The 14081-nt window shown below is 38.0% G+C and overlaps 1 protein-coding gene across 2 annotated transcripts; it reads left to right on the top strand.

Moving 5' to 3' along the window:
- The first annotated feature begins 9156 nt into the window (after nucleotides 1–9156).
- Nucleotides 9157–12367, top strand: LOC107305415 (nucleolin-like). Of its 2 annotated transcripts, XM_015843080.2 has the most exons (3): nucleotides 9157–9682; nucleotides 9803–10223; nucleotides 12063–12367. In XM_015843080.2, the coding sequence occupies exons 1-3, from the start codon at nucleotides 9169–9171 to the stop codon at nucleotides 12082–12084; spliced, it is 957 nt and encodes a 318-aa protein (XP_015698566.2). In that variant the 5' UTR covers nucleotides 9157–9168; the 3' UTR covers nucleotides 12085–12367. The 2 variants fall into 2 exon arrangements, with proteins under 2 accessions (XP_015698566.2, XP_040385586.1); XM_040529652.1 differs by lacking the exon at nucleotides 12063–12367 and having other exon boundaries at nucleotides 9803–10561.
- Nucleotides 12368–14081: the final 1714 nt, after the last annotated feature.

Genomic DNA, 14081 nt, shown 5'->3' with positions numbered 1-14081 from the left:
CCGCCCCTGTGCCCCACCCTCGAGACCGACCCATGTAACATATACTCGTTCCTCCATATTAGGCTGCATAAAGAATTTGTGATGATTATGTTTTTGGATCAACCGATATCCCTTTGGTATTCTTGGGTTATTCAAAATTAGTTAAACAATATAACCTAAATCTCTCATGCCCTCCCTAGTTATTCCACCATTACAACCTTCTCTCCCATATGCGCCGCCTCTTGCCACCGGGTAGCACCACTATCTATATTTGATCTTCTTGCCGATCATCTCATTGACCTCGTTTTTCTCCTTATCTCTTGGTGTGATTCATCTAGACCGACAACCACATTCTCTTCAATTCGCTTGTTAGTTAGCACCCGGGGGCGGATGTAGCAGGGGGCTGGCGGGGCTCCAACCCCCCTACACGCTAGATCTCCTATGGAAAAGAGGGGAAAAAGAAGAGGAGGGGGTGAAGGAGGGAGAAGGTAACCAGCCCCTAACCTTCGGATCCTGGATCTGTCACTGAATAGCACCCATTCTTCTCCATATGTAAGTATTAGTTGGTAAACCAACCCGCTTTACTCCTTTAACTAAGTATAGGGCTCTTAATTTAAAGATGCACTAGTGTAACAATCTCCCTTCCTCCCCAAATTTACTCAAAAGACCTAGCTAACTCGGTCACCTCACCGGAGAAGCAATCGCCACCAACACTCCACACCACCTCCGGCCTCCTTCCATACCCGAACACCAACTTGGACGGAAGAAAAAAAAAGAAAGGTAAATATATTGACACTTCTAAATTCTATTATGCGGCATGGAGAAAATGCAAAGGAAAAAAACTTGGAAACTGTGGAAGAGCATGAATAATTTGGAGCAATTAGTAGTTATACCTAACTTCTCGTGGTATACTAACCAATATGCTTCAAATATAAATACATGTGCTAATCTATTATACTTATAATTAGGACATTATTTTCTTTTTTTTCCTAGGGCTTTATTGATGTTGAAGATGTCCTATTATCTCACAATTCATTCAAAGGGTTCGATGATATGCAGTCCTGTAAAAAATAGAATGTAAGTAAAGCTCATATACTGTTGTAGTTCATCCCCACTTCATCTAAAAGAACTCACTATTGCTCTTCTTTACATGTTGTCAATAGAACTTAGAAGTCATCGTACTGATTTTGGAAGCTCTTGCTAATCAAATTTTGGACCATCAAAACTTTTGTATTTGGGTTACTCTGACAGTAACTTAGCTAGGTGATATTAAAAGTTTTTTCCCCTCGTTGGATGCATTACACCCAGAGAAAAGTTAAACAATCTAGCTCATTCTATCAATTCTATGTGCAAAATATTATGAAGTGAAGTATAATTTTGTTTTGTTTTTAACTATATTTGGTATATCTTAGAATTTATAAAAATAAGATAAACAAGAGAAAAACAATGTACTGGCACTAAACTTTGAACTGAAGCAATTCAGTTCATGGTCAGTCAAATAGCTAAAGGGCGAATAACATAGCTGAATCTGAAGCATCCATTGTTTGTTGAATGGTTGGATGACTGGTTGCTAATAAAGTTGCAGTCGTTATCCAAATCCCAATACAAAACAAGAGAGATTAGAGCAGGTACAATAGCAGGCTAAGTCGGCTATAAGCATATTTTAAGGAGGTAAGAGAGAAGAGAGAAGAGCAGTGGACTATAAATTTATATCCAGCTGCAACATGGACTCTAAGACACAATGTGTATATGACATGTGGGACATATAGTTCTATAGCTAGCTATTATATAAAATGACTATTGTTGTAGCTAGTAATTGACTATACTATTAAACTTGCTCATCCTTCACTATTTCAAATCCTAGTAATTAGCTATAATTGGCTATACTATTATAGCTAGCTATTACGCCTTTTCAAAGTCCAATGCATATGTCCTCACTTTACCAAACTCCAATACATTAATTGTTCAAGAAATGAAGCCTTTGTTAGACAAGCAAATAAGGGAAGCTAGAATATTTTTATGGGACTGGGGTAGTATTTTTGTTAGAATATAACAATAATATCTAACAAATTAAAATATTGTAAAAATACATACAATAAAAAAATACTTATATAATTTTTATCTTTGTTTAAACTAAATATTTTGAGAGGCATCGATCGTCAAAGTTTTACTGACAAATTAAAGAGAATCCAATATATGCCATTGATAAACACAATTTCCAAAAATCTTCGACGGATACAACTTCTAAGAAATGATATCATACGAACTAACTTGTCCAAGAAATGCTATTACCGTCAGTACTCCGTTAAAGTGACACTGTTAAACCATGTGTAAAGACCATTTTACCCTTGGATGTATAATATGCAAACTGATAAATTATCTGAGTTTTCACAGGAAAAGTGCATACGAAAAAACGTCTCAAAAATTCACCAAATGAAGTTCATGACAACATATACTTCCACTCTTCCAGTATTTTTTTTCTCAATTTTTTAGGAGTGTAGCATCCAAAAAAATTCCGCAAACCAGCAGGCTTTTTCTCCAAAATTAAGAAAATTCACCTCTCATCATCCCTTCTTCTTCCGTCTCTAAACAGTGGCCCCAAGAGACCTAGGGCCCAACCTAGACACACCTATAGGCCCAACATGCACAAACCAAACCATTGGTTAGTCATTTTTGGTAATTGCTAAAATGAATTTTGTTTTATTAAAATTAAATACCGAGCTCGGAAAATTCTAGAGAGTATTTTAGGGCACAGAGAGCATAAGAAAATTATTCCAGTCCATGATGTATTAAAGTAAAATTTATTTTCTTTCTTTACGCCACTTGCTATTTTATTTATACATTTAACAAAAATATAGAAATGGTTTATTTAATAATTTTTAAATCCCTAAGAAACAACAGAGTGTGACAAAGACATGGGTTGGTGTTCCTGTGTTGAAGAGGGTAATTTAGTCATTTTGACAAAATTAAGTGTGTCTAACGGAGTTTAAGTGACGGCGATGGCATTTTCGAGATAAATTGACTTGTACGATGACGTTTCTTAGAAGTTGTGTTTGTCGATGGCATTTCTTGGAGTATAACACTTAATGTCATTTCGTGAATTTTCTGTATATTTAAATACAGAAGGGATATTAATTTCTAGCTAGGATGTTGACAGGCTACTTTGCTATTATAAGGGGTGATTGGTTGATTGCTTCACTTTGCCACGCCACACTTCGTCATACAACAGTTTTTTTTAGGCATGTGTTTGTCGATGCCCCAATTATGTTATGTCACACTTTCATACTCTTAGGTCCCACATGTAATACTCCAGATAACTAGAGCTAAAATTATCACATTTATGGCTAACTATTTCTTGGTCATACTTTTGTCACATGGCACAACTTGCCTAAGTTTAGTTATGGCAAGTTTAGACATCAACTGATCAACCAAGAAACCCTAAATCAACAAGTTGCTTGAACAGAAATACAGCAGTACAGTACTCCATATATACGGGTGGCTACAGGCTACTTTACTTAACAACTCTCTTTTACTTTTTGGGACATTGTACTTTTTGATCTGGCACTTAACACAAGGACTCATACAGTGATGCTGAATAAGCCTGATGAAAGACTGAAACTGTAGTTGCAACAGCAAGGACGCATAGTGACGCTGAATATATATGGCTGCCACCACAGCCACTAACTAATTAATCCATCAAAAGCTCGAAGGTTCCGTCCAGTGATAAAATATTTGAAAATTTTAACTCCATCAATTAAATTTAGTCACTGCGTTGGATGATAATTTGAAGGCATACATGTAAGTTAAAAATCACATACACGTCCTCTCCCAGCCCTATACATGGTGCGCGTATTTGACAGAAAAACAAAAAATCCAACGGTTGATCGATAACAAAAGTAAATTTTTTTTAAGAGGAAAAGTGAAGTTTTGAAACCATGAAGGAGCGGAAGCAAGTAACCGGCCGGACGGAAACCATGGCCAGGTTTCATGTTTTCACGGAGACCTCTAAAACCGCCACCAGCGGAGCACAATCATGATGATCTTTTCATAATTTCTAACGAGTTTTCACAACAATAGTCACGATTATCACGATGATCGCTGTTTTTTTTTTGACGTACCAGAGGCGGTTTTGCAGAGCCAATGACCATGGCGCTATGCCTGCCTTTTTCACCCTGGCGAGCGATCGACCGGACGACGACCGACGACGCAACACGACGGGCGGCGTGCAAGTACTGATGCCGGCGTCAATTGCCTCGTCCCATCCATCCATCACCCGGCAGTCTCAAGCAAGAACAGGAAGGCATGTCGACTACAGAGAACACGGAAACAATACGCCTGCAAACCAAACCAAACCTGAGATGGTGTTCGGATTTATAAAATTTTTAGCAAAAGTGTCACGTTAAATGTTTGACCGATGTTGGAAAGGTTTTCGAACATGAATGAAAAAACAAATTTCATGGCTAGCGGACGAATTTTTTGAGCTTAATTAATCCCTCATTAGCACATGTTGGTTACTGTAGCACTTATGGCTAATCATGGACTAATTAGGCTCAAAAGATTCGTCTCAATATTTTTTTTCGTAACTGTGCAATTAGTTTTTTGGTTTATCTATGTTTAATGTTTTATTTAGGTGTCCAAAAATTTGATGTGATGTTTTTGAAAAAAAATTTTAGGAACTAAACAAAGAACTATCTATCTGCCTAACGTTTCATCGTCTCTGCGTGCGTACGTGCATCGACTGGACTCGATCGATGCCGTTTGCATGCAGGCAGCTATCTATCTGGCTCCGGCTTGTAGCAGATGTCTGTGTTCGGCGACAAGCGGGTACAGGGAGGGAGGGGGACGCGCGCTAGCTCTAGCTTCAGAGTGCAGAGAAAAATTTTAGTTACGCTGCTTCAGTGATACCTGCTCTCAAGCCTAAGTAAAATTTAAAATTTTATGAATCTAGATATGTATTTTATTCTCCATATAATAGCTCAAGTTATGTAAAATCATAAGGATTTTGGCATGTTCGATAGTATAACCATATTAATACTATCCGTAACTGTGCTTATGACATCAATTATTTTACATTATAATTTTATCACATCTTACCTTAATCACCCTCCAATCCCCTTATTTAATGAATGGCACCAAAATAATTTCTTTTCGACCTTAATCTTACTAAATAATCACGAAATAATTATATTTTAAAATCTCATGTAAAAAAATGTGCCTTTGATGCTGCTGGTCCAATTAATGTTTTTGTTGTGCCTCTCCATGGCATTGAGAATTCCGGGCTTCTGGTACTATATATATGTTCATCTGCCTAGCCCAATAAATTATGCATAATGACCGAGTCACCTCTAAAATAAAAATGGGTCAATAAAAATAACTGAACATAACACATACCATATTTTATATGATACTAGTTACGTGCCCGTGTTTAGCAATCGAACGATATTTGACAATAAAATAGTGAACTGAAATGTAGAGAATAATACTTATTTTGCTAGTATTAGCCTAAATTAGAACCTTGGTTGACTCACCGATGTTAGCTACTGATTTGCTTCAGCTTTCGGACTTTGATTAGGTAATAATGCAGGGAACGTGCCAGAATTACCTACATATATAAGAAAAATATAATAATAATAAAACCGATCTGAAAATGCATTTTTATTAATTAGCAGGTTCACTATTCAAAACACTACCTTAGTAGTTATAGATAGATTCTTGCTGGGACAAAATATATGCAGAGAACGAGTACTCTATGAAATTATACAGTACGTATTAGCGTGAATTAGAGAGGCTTTACTGAGCTTAATTTGTTGGGTGGTTTTTCAGAGAAGGAGAGCACGGGCTTGCTCATCTTTATACTTGCAGACTGTCGTGGTGACGATGAACGTGTGATCGATGATTTGAGCACATCGTACGTGCAGCCACATGACTGCGTCAACCAGGAAATTGTCCTAAACAACCGCTACCGAGAGAAGAGAACCCCAAGAAAGCAGGGTTCAAGCACAAGAATCCCTAAAAAAGAAGGTCACAACTTTACCCCCCCCCCTCCCAAAAAAGAAAACCACTCTCAAAATTCCAAAATCCAGACACAATAATCGAGTAAACCAAAAAAATTCATTAAGGCATTTGTTACTATGAGAGAAAATGGCTAAATAAGGTAAAGTATGGGGCTGCTTGGCCGGCCGGTGAGTGCGAACGCCAGCGGCTACGGCGTGGATTGAGCGTCAGGGGAAACGTGGTCCCATCATGCCGAGGCACGCGTGCGTCGATGAGGAAGCGGCGACCAGTGGCGGCAGCGGTGGCTAAGAGCAAGTATAATAGTAAGCTGTAAATTGGCTAAAAACTTATATGGAGTAGAGAGGGGAGAAGAGAGTAGAGAAGTGGATTGTAATCTTGTAATCTTGTAGCCAGCTTGCACACGAGAACTAAAAAAACTATATGAGAGAGTGAGGGAGACATGTGGTTCTTACATTAATAATAAAGAGTTGACTATTATATAAGTGAACTAAAAGAAGACTAAAAAAGCCTTATAGCCAGCTTGTTGGCTCTATTATTAGTCTTGCTCTAAGGAACACTAGCTGGCGGCGTGCGTGCGAGTGTGAGATGGAGATAGAGGGTTAAGGTTGCGTGCATGCGACTGATGTTTGACTATTTCATCTTTTCCGTTTATTTTTTTTGGTAAGGATGTGCAATGTGTGACTATTTCTTTTTCGTTAATTTTTTTGTTTACGATGATTTGTGGAACATAAACAGAAGCAAAATAAAATAGAGGTGTTAATCGCTGATGGTGGGTTGGTGCCTAGTGCTAGCTAGGCCATGGCCTAAGGGGTCTGGGGTGTGGGGGCACTGTGGTCCATAGCTAGACCATTGGGCTCACCCTGTTCAATACATGGTGCTCTCGATTTCTCATTATAAAAAAAGAGTATTTTATCATTTTATTTATATCGGTAGAATTGTAATTTTTGATTGAGTAAGCTCAAAAGTATAAGACATAGCTTTTGTCTTCTCTATTAAAGCCTTTCTTTCGGCATAGCCAATTTTGACTTTTATTTAAAGCTTCTTATTTCTGTTTTTGCCGCTAAGAATATATAAAAAAAATCTATCGTACATAACATTTTTATTTCATTATCACAAAGGGTGGTTGTTCCTTAGTCCGATCACGTCCAATCCCAAAGCATATAGAGAGAGAGAAAGCCTGATCTGATCTCTCTCTTTCCAGGGTGAGAGAATCAGAATCGAACTCAAGTCTTTCCAAGCCTCTAGCCAGATGCAACAGCAACCAGAAAGCAAAACCACCTTCTTCTCTCCTTTGTTCTGATGCCATTGGAAAGGATGGATGGCATTGTGTGTGACCGGCAACTAAAAGAGTGCATTTTTCACTGGTTACTGGTTTTATGGAACGTTTGACTGTCTGTTTTATTTCAAAAAATTATAATTAATATTTTTATTGTTATTAAATGATAAAATATGAATATTAATTTATGTGTCACTATTTTTAAAAAAATATAAGATTTTCAAATACAGTTAATTTGGATACAGAAATCCACGAAGCAGTTAATTTGGGATGAAGGTAGTACTTGTGAAAATTTGGTGTACTAAAATAAGCTAGGCTTTATTCACCTGTAAAGAGAATTTGATGTACCAAATTTGGGACTATTTATTTCCTCATGAACTTTTTTAGTCCCTGTCACATCGGATGTTTGGATACTAATTAGATGTATCAAATATAGACTATTAATAAAACCCCCATACTCTGGATTATTTCGCGAGACGAATCTATTGAGCCTAATTAGTCTATGATTAACGAATATGATGCTACAATAAACATTTGCTAATCGTGGCTTAATTAAGCTTAAAAAATTATCTAATGAAATAGCCTTTATTTATACAATTAGTTTTGTTATCAATATATATTTAATACTCCTAATTAACGTCAAACATCCGATATGACAAGGAAAAAAAAGTCCCTGAATTCAAACAGCCAATCAAATGGAGTATAATTTTATGCAGGAGTGATGTGAAATTCCATCTGCAGACAGTCTAAAAGATTTGCAATCAGTACCTTGTACCAATCCAAAGGTGTTATGCCATCTTTCTCTAACCCCACTCTCAGTCACCTATATCTTTGGAAGTATGGCCATATACGTGAAACCGAAGGAAGGGTTGTTCTTTTTTTTTTTTTATCAGAGGAAGGGTGCATCCTTTTCCCGGTACAAAAACACTTTGTTTTGGATATATACTGTAATTAAACTTTTTTGAACATTAATTAACTTCTTTTCGAATACGCACACTTCGTCTGTTCTTAATTTATTGTTTAGAATATCAATATATGGTCTCCAATTAACACATCATTATAATTAGTTTCACTCTGGACTAGAGCTTTCCCATGGTTTTCATTCTGGACGAGGATTTTCTTACATTTGGTTGCGTAACGGTTCATCCCCACTGTCATGTGCCAGCCGTACTGGTGCTCAATAGCTCCAGATTGTAAGGAAGGGAAATATTTATCGGTTCAAAATGAAACATAACTTAAGATGGCTTCAAAATTAAACTTTGGTACCAACCCTTTTGTGCAACTTCCTCTTGGCTTTTTTCTAATAGTATATTTATTAAAATTATTGATTAGTAATCATTCCTTTATTTATTTGATGTCATTAGCTTTTAGATCTAGGTTTAACCATTCATCTTATTTAAAACTTTTGTGCAAATATACAAAACTATAAGTCATGCTTAAAGTGTATTTAGTAATAAATCAAACCATAAAAAACTAATAATTACAAATTTTTCAAATAAGACGACTAGTCGAATGTAAATATAAAAATCAACGATACCAAATATATAAAAAAAATGAGAGAGTATGACAGTAGGAAGCATCTTATATTATTAAATGTCGAACCTTGGCATTTTATTTTCTTTTAAGTTTTGTAGATTTAATTGTGTGTTTTCTAAAACAACATCTATTTACTTATGAACAAAGAAGTAATCTAATTTTTTTTCTCATATTACTAAACTTTATAGTTTATATATAAATAATGTTTGGAAGCCAAAAAAAATACATTTCAAAACTCTACATTTTCATGACAAAAAGGGAGAGTTTGGTAACCAAAATGGACATTTCAGAGCTCTCTCCCACCCACCTTTATAAGCCACTTCCACACCTATCTTTCATCCATCCGGCGCCGTCCACCCACCATGGCGACCTTCCTCTCGCCGTCGCCGTCGCCGTCGTCGGGAGGAAGCAGCAGCAGCAGCGGTGGCCGCCGCCTGTCGGAGATTCTGGAGGAGCAGCAGGAGCCCTTCTCCCTCGACCTCTTCCTCCTCGACAAGGGCTGCTCCCCCGCGCTCCTCGACGCCGCCGGCGCCGCCTGCTGGCCGAGGAGCAGAGCGGCCGCCGCCGTCGCCAGCGCGCTGCGGCCGCGCCGCTCGGCGCCGGGCGGGCTGCTCCGGGTCATCGTCTCCAGGATACTGCGCGCCAAGAAGGTCGGCGGGAAGCGGCCGCGGGCGGCGGCCATCGATTGGAGCGGTCCCAAGAACGCTGCAAGGCCGCCGTCTCCTTCCTCTCGCCGAGTCGGCGGCGCCGTCGAGGCCGACATGGAGGAGGAGGAGGAGGAGGAGGAAGACGACGACGAGTCGTCGAAGCAGCTGAGCCCCGTCTCCGTGCTGGAGCAGAGCCCGTTCGAGCCGGCGTCCCCTGCATACTCCAAGAGTAAGTATTCCAACGCACTGATCAGCTCCCGTCTCTTCCGTCTCCGGCGTGGCGGCCGGCGCCATTGACAACCTCGTCGATCGCTCAGAGCTCACACTTCTCCAATCCAAACCATCGCAGAGGCCATAGTCATCTTCAGGGAGCTCCTGGCTGCGGCCTACACGCCGGCATTGCCCGACCACCCCACCAGCCACAGCAGCAGCACCAGCACCAGCAGCACGCCACCGAACTCTCCGGCGCCGGCGCCGTCGACGAGGACCAGCCCTACCGCGAGCTCCGCCGCCGCTTCGCACTGGGAGGAGACACTCGAAGCAGAGCTCGCCAGGGTGCACGGCCTCATCGCCACCGAGATGGCTGCCGGCGGCTGGAGCGTCCTCTCCTTCAGCGACGCGCGGCGGCACGTCGGCGCCGAGGTCGCCGCCGCTGTGCTGGAGGCGCTGACGGAGGAGGCGGCGGCGGAGCTACTGGCGGCGACGATGCTGACGTGGAACGGACGGCCGCGATGCGATGGTGACGTCGACGCCATTGGCGATGCTGCGAGGTGTGTGGTTGGTGCGAGCTGAACTGCTGATGATGTTGATATGTGTTTACTTTAATTTAACTTAATTAATTTTCTTTTGTTTTTGTGGATGATGATTATGTAGTTGATGTGTATTAATTAGTATATGGTTAATCATGAGATTTTTTTTGTTTGGATTGTAGCAGTAGTTGCTGCTATTAGGACTGCCTAGCTACCACTGTTTCTTGGCATAGTGAGCTATCTCTTTTGCCAAAATTATTAGATTGGGAGAGTTGTATATATCATATATTTAACACAGTTATGAATTAAGAAAGAATGCAAAAAAAAATTGTTGCAATGTTCCTTATGAAAAAACTATGGCATGCATGATTTTGTTGGTGTGAGCGTATGGTGTACGATTTGAAATCAGTCAAATATCTTTCAATTTGAGAGATGTTTCCATAAGCAAGTTATTGGGTTTTTTTTGGTAACTTTTCACTCAACACACATGCAAAAGAAAAATCTAGGTGAGTGAGAACATGTATTATTTCCTCTAAAAATGCATTATTTTCTCTCAAAAAATGCATTATTTCCCCCAACCTGCTAAATAATTTTGGAAAGTGGACCATCTCTCAATTTCATCATTTATTTGAAGGACAAGTTTCAACTATTTGGTCGATCCTCTTTATCATATTAATTATTACTCCTATTGCTTTTTGGTATTATATGATCTGGGCAAAATCTCTGTGCCATGGATATATGCAATTTTCTCAAAAATAATACCACCACAACATTTATCTGCTGTGTCAGTTCCGAAAGAAAAAACAAAATAGAGCCCAAGCAAATCACACTATCACACATGGAGTCTCCCATCGGTCTTATGCTGCCCCGGACGTTACTATTTGACGTTTTAGACCATGCAGACGACTTGCACCCGCTCTTTTCTCAGTTCAAAACGCCTTCTGTTAATATTGAATGGAGGAAATATATTACTCTCTCGTCCTAAGGCCATGTTTAGTTTCAAAAACTTTTGTCAAGAATCTTTAGACATTTAAATGAAACATTAAACATAGATAAAAATAAAAACTGATTACACAGTTATGAGGGAAATCGTGAGACGAATCTTTTAAGCCTAATTAGTGTATGATTAGCTATAAGTGCTACAGTAATCAACATGTGCTAATGCCAGATTTAATTAGGCTCAAAAGATTTGTCTCGCGACTTCCAGTTGAGCTATGAAATTCGTTTTTTTATTCACGTCCAAAAACCCCTTCCGACATTTGGTTAAACGTTCTACGTTACACTTATGTCAAAAAATTTTGGCAACTAAACAAAGCCTAAAACAAACCAATCTTTTACTTTTTTACCTATAATGTTTAACTCTGCGTTTTATTCAAAACTTTTTTACGATTAATAATTTTGTTTTTATTAGATGATAAATCATGAATAGTACTTTATGTGTGACTAGCTTTTTTTATTTTCTTTAAAAATTTAAATAAGACGGATAATTAAACGTCGGACAGAAAACCAAAAAATTGGTTTGTTCTCGGATGGAGGGAGGATATTTGTTCCTTTTCGGATATTCATGTGTAATTAAATTTCAAAAACCATCTCAGCAGGACAACCTACCTTTTTGGTGGTACCAGTACGTGAACCAACGATGCACACGTGTGGCAGGGCAGCGCAGCAAGTACGGATGGGGATGAACTGACGACCCACATTTTTCCTCAAATGCTTACGTTTATAACTTAAAATTTAATTTTTTAACCTAAAAGTTAAAGTGAATTTTAAGTTTTTTATGACAGTTTTTTAATCTTGATTTTTAGATCGTTGAAACTACATAGGTAAAAGCTTTATTTACGAATTATTTTTTATTTACAGCTATACCGACGATCAGCCCTGAGCGAGCGAGTTAGTGAGTACTGTTACTATACTTTGGGCTGAAGCAAAGAGAACACATGTATCTGGCTCATTTGGCCAATCGATCCTCACGGACGCACAGCTAGCCCATCGACAGGGACGTCCGAGCTACTTCGTCTTCTACTTTGCAATTATACTGTATATATAACACACACTGCTGCAAAACGCTTCTGTATGGGTGGTGTCGAAATAGCCATATTTTTACAGATATGTACTCTACAACTAATAAGTAGTCCATTCGTTTATAACGTAAATTTTTCTAGCTTTTATTGTATTTATATTATATAGATACTCATAGAGCCACCTCCCGGATAGATGGAGCGACCGTCCAAGCTCCGTCGCTGGTATTTTAACTGTATTTATGTTATAATACATGTAAAGCTAACACATCTAAATATATACAATAAGCATAGAATTGATTGATGAATCATGAATGAATTTAGAAAAAACTGAAAAACACGACGATATGAAACAATGAAAATATACGCTACTATTGTTACGAAATGCAATGATGTATTTCCGTTTTCAGTTTTTCGCTTTTGCCTTTAACAAAAGAGGCGCCTATATGGGATGCATCATGTCAGTATTTGCTGAGAGATGACGCCATTTTAGTGATCCAACGAGAGAAATGGATAAAGATAACAATGTATATATAGATGGGTATGGGTGTTGGAATTTTTAGGTGGAAAATTAATTTAGGACATTACTTCCAACAGTGGTGGTACCATGAAATGGTTTAATGTTGTTCCCTCGCTAAAGATGAAACGCTGGAAACATGATTTTCATTTGAACAAGTAATACCATTTAAAGATTTTTTAGATTCTGCGTCTGAAGTTGCCTAAAATCGCATATTATGTTTTTTCTAAATTTTCCTGAGTTATAAGTTTACTTCGTTAAATTTTGTACGCTAGAACAATTTATTGTTCAACAATCAGGGAGTGACAAGTTATAGGGAACTGGTGAGAACTATTGGACTGTGAGCATCATAAGCGACTAGCAGCCCCCGCTTTTGCTTATGTGTATAAACCAAAATTTAAATGTTTGATCTTAAATTTGGAATAAATTTAGGGTTTTTTATCGAACTTTATTTTCAGTCTTGGCTTTTAAATTGCTATGAACATATATATAAGTTTTATTTATAAATTATTTTTTATTTATAAATATATCGTTTGACTCTTTCTAAAAAGACAAACAATCACCCCTAGGAGTTTGAAATCTACACCACTCAACTTTTTTTTAATTAGCTCCACTTTCCCTCTTTCTCAATCTTCAATTTATTTTGAAATTTTCTTGCCATCAAAGTAAAGGGTGATCCCGATGCCTTGAATTCAACTACTTTTTAGGACAATTGTATTATCATTGAAGAATTCCTTACCACAAAGCAACACAGAAGCCTTTTTTTTTAATTAAAAAAACTCTCTCGATGTTCTTTTCAAATCAAAATAGGATATTGGGACAGAGTGCCAAGAAGCCAAACAAATGTCAGTGGCTGTTTGGATCCCGTGATTTTTTTAGTCCTTTGTCACATCGGATGTTTAAATGTTAATTAGGAGTATTAAATATAAACTGATAACAAAACTAATTGCATAAATAAAGGCTATTTCACTAGATAAATTTTTTAAGCCTAATTAATCCACGATTAGCAAATGTTTACTGTAGCATCACATTCATTAATCATGGACTAATTAGGCTCAGTAGATTTGTCTCGCGAAATAGTCCAGTGTATGGGGTAAGTTTTATTAATAGTCTATATTTAATACTTCTAATTAGTATCTAAACATTTGATGTAATATGGATTAAAAAAAGTTGAGAGGATCCAAATAGTCGGTGAGAAGCGGAGAACAAACCAACCGGGTAAAAGGCCTATATATGCAGGTGTGATTGTTGGCTTTTTCGCCAAACTGACATATTTGAAAGCGAAAATTAGATTTTAAATAAAACTTTTATATGTGTATTGTTAATGATCTAAAGATAAGACTA

This window comes from Oryza brachyantha, chromosome 12 (assembly GCF_000231095.2).
Source record: "Oryza brachyantha chromosome 12, ObraRS2, whole genome shotgun sequence".
Lineage (NCBI taxonomy): Eukaryota > Viridiplantae > Streptophyta > Magnoliopsida > Poales > Poaceae > Oryza > Oryza brachyantha.
The sequence above is the reverse complement of the archived record's forward strand: the minus strand, read 5'-3'. Positions and strand labels throughout refer to the sequence as shown.

Excerpts from the sequence above, each read along its gene's own strand:
- LOC107305415 (XM_015843080.2), top strand. The coding sequence starts at position 9,169 with ATGGCGACCTTCCTCTCGCCGTCGCCGTCGCCGTCGTCGGGAGGAAGC. Across the intron at positions 9,683-9,802 it reads GTCCCCTGCATACTCCAAGA|AGGCCATAGTCATCTTCAGG; the intron begins GTAAGTATTCCA and ends AAACCATCGCAG. Across the intron at positions 10,224-12,062 it reads GCCATTGGCGATGCTGCGAG|CTATACCGACGATCAGCCCT; the intron begins GTGTGTGGTTGG and ends TTTTATTTACAG.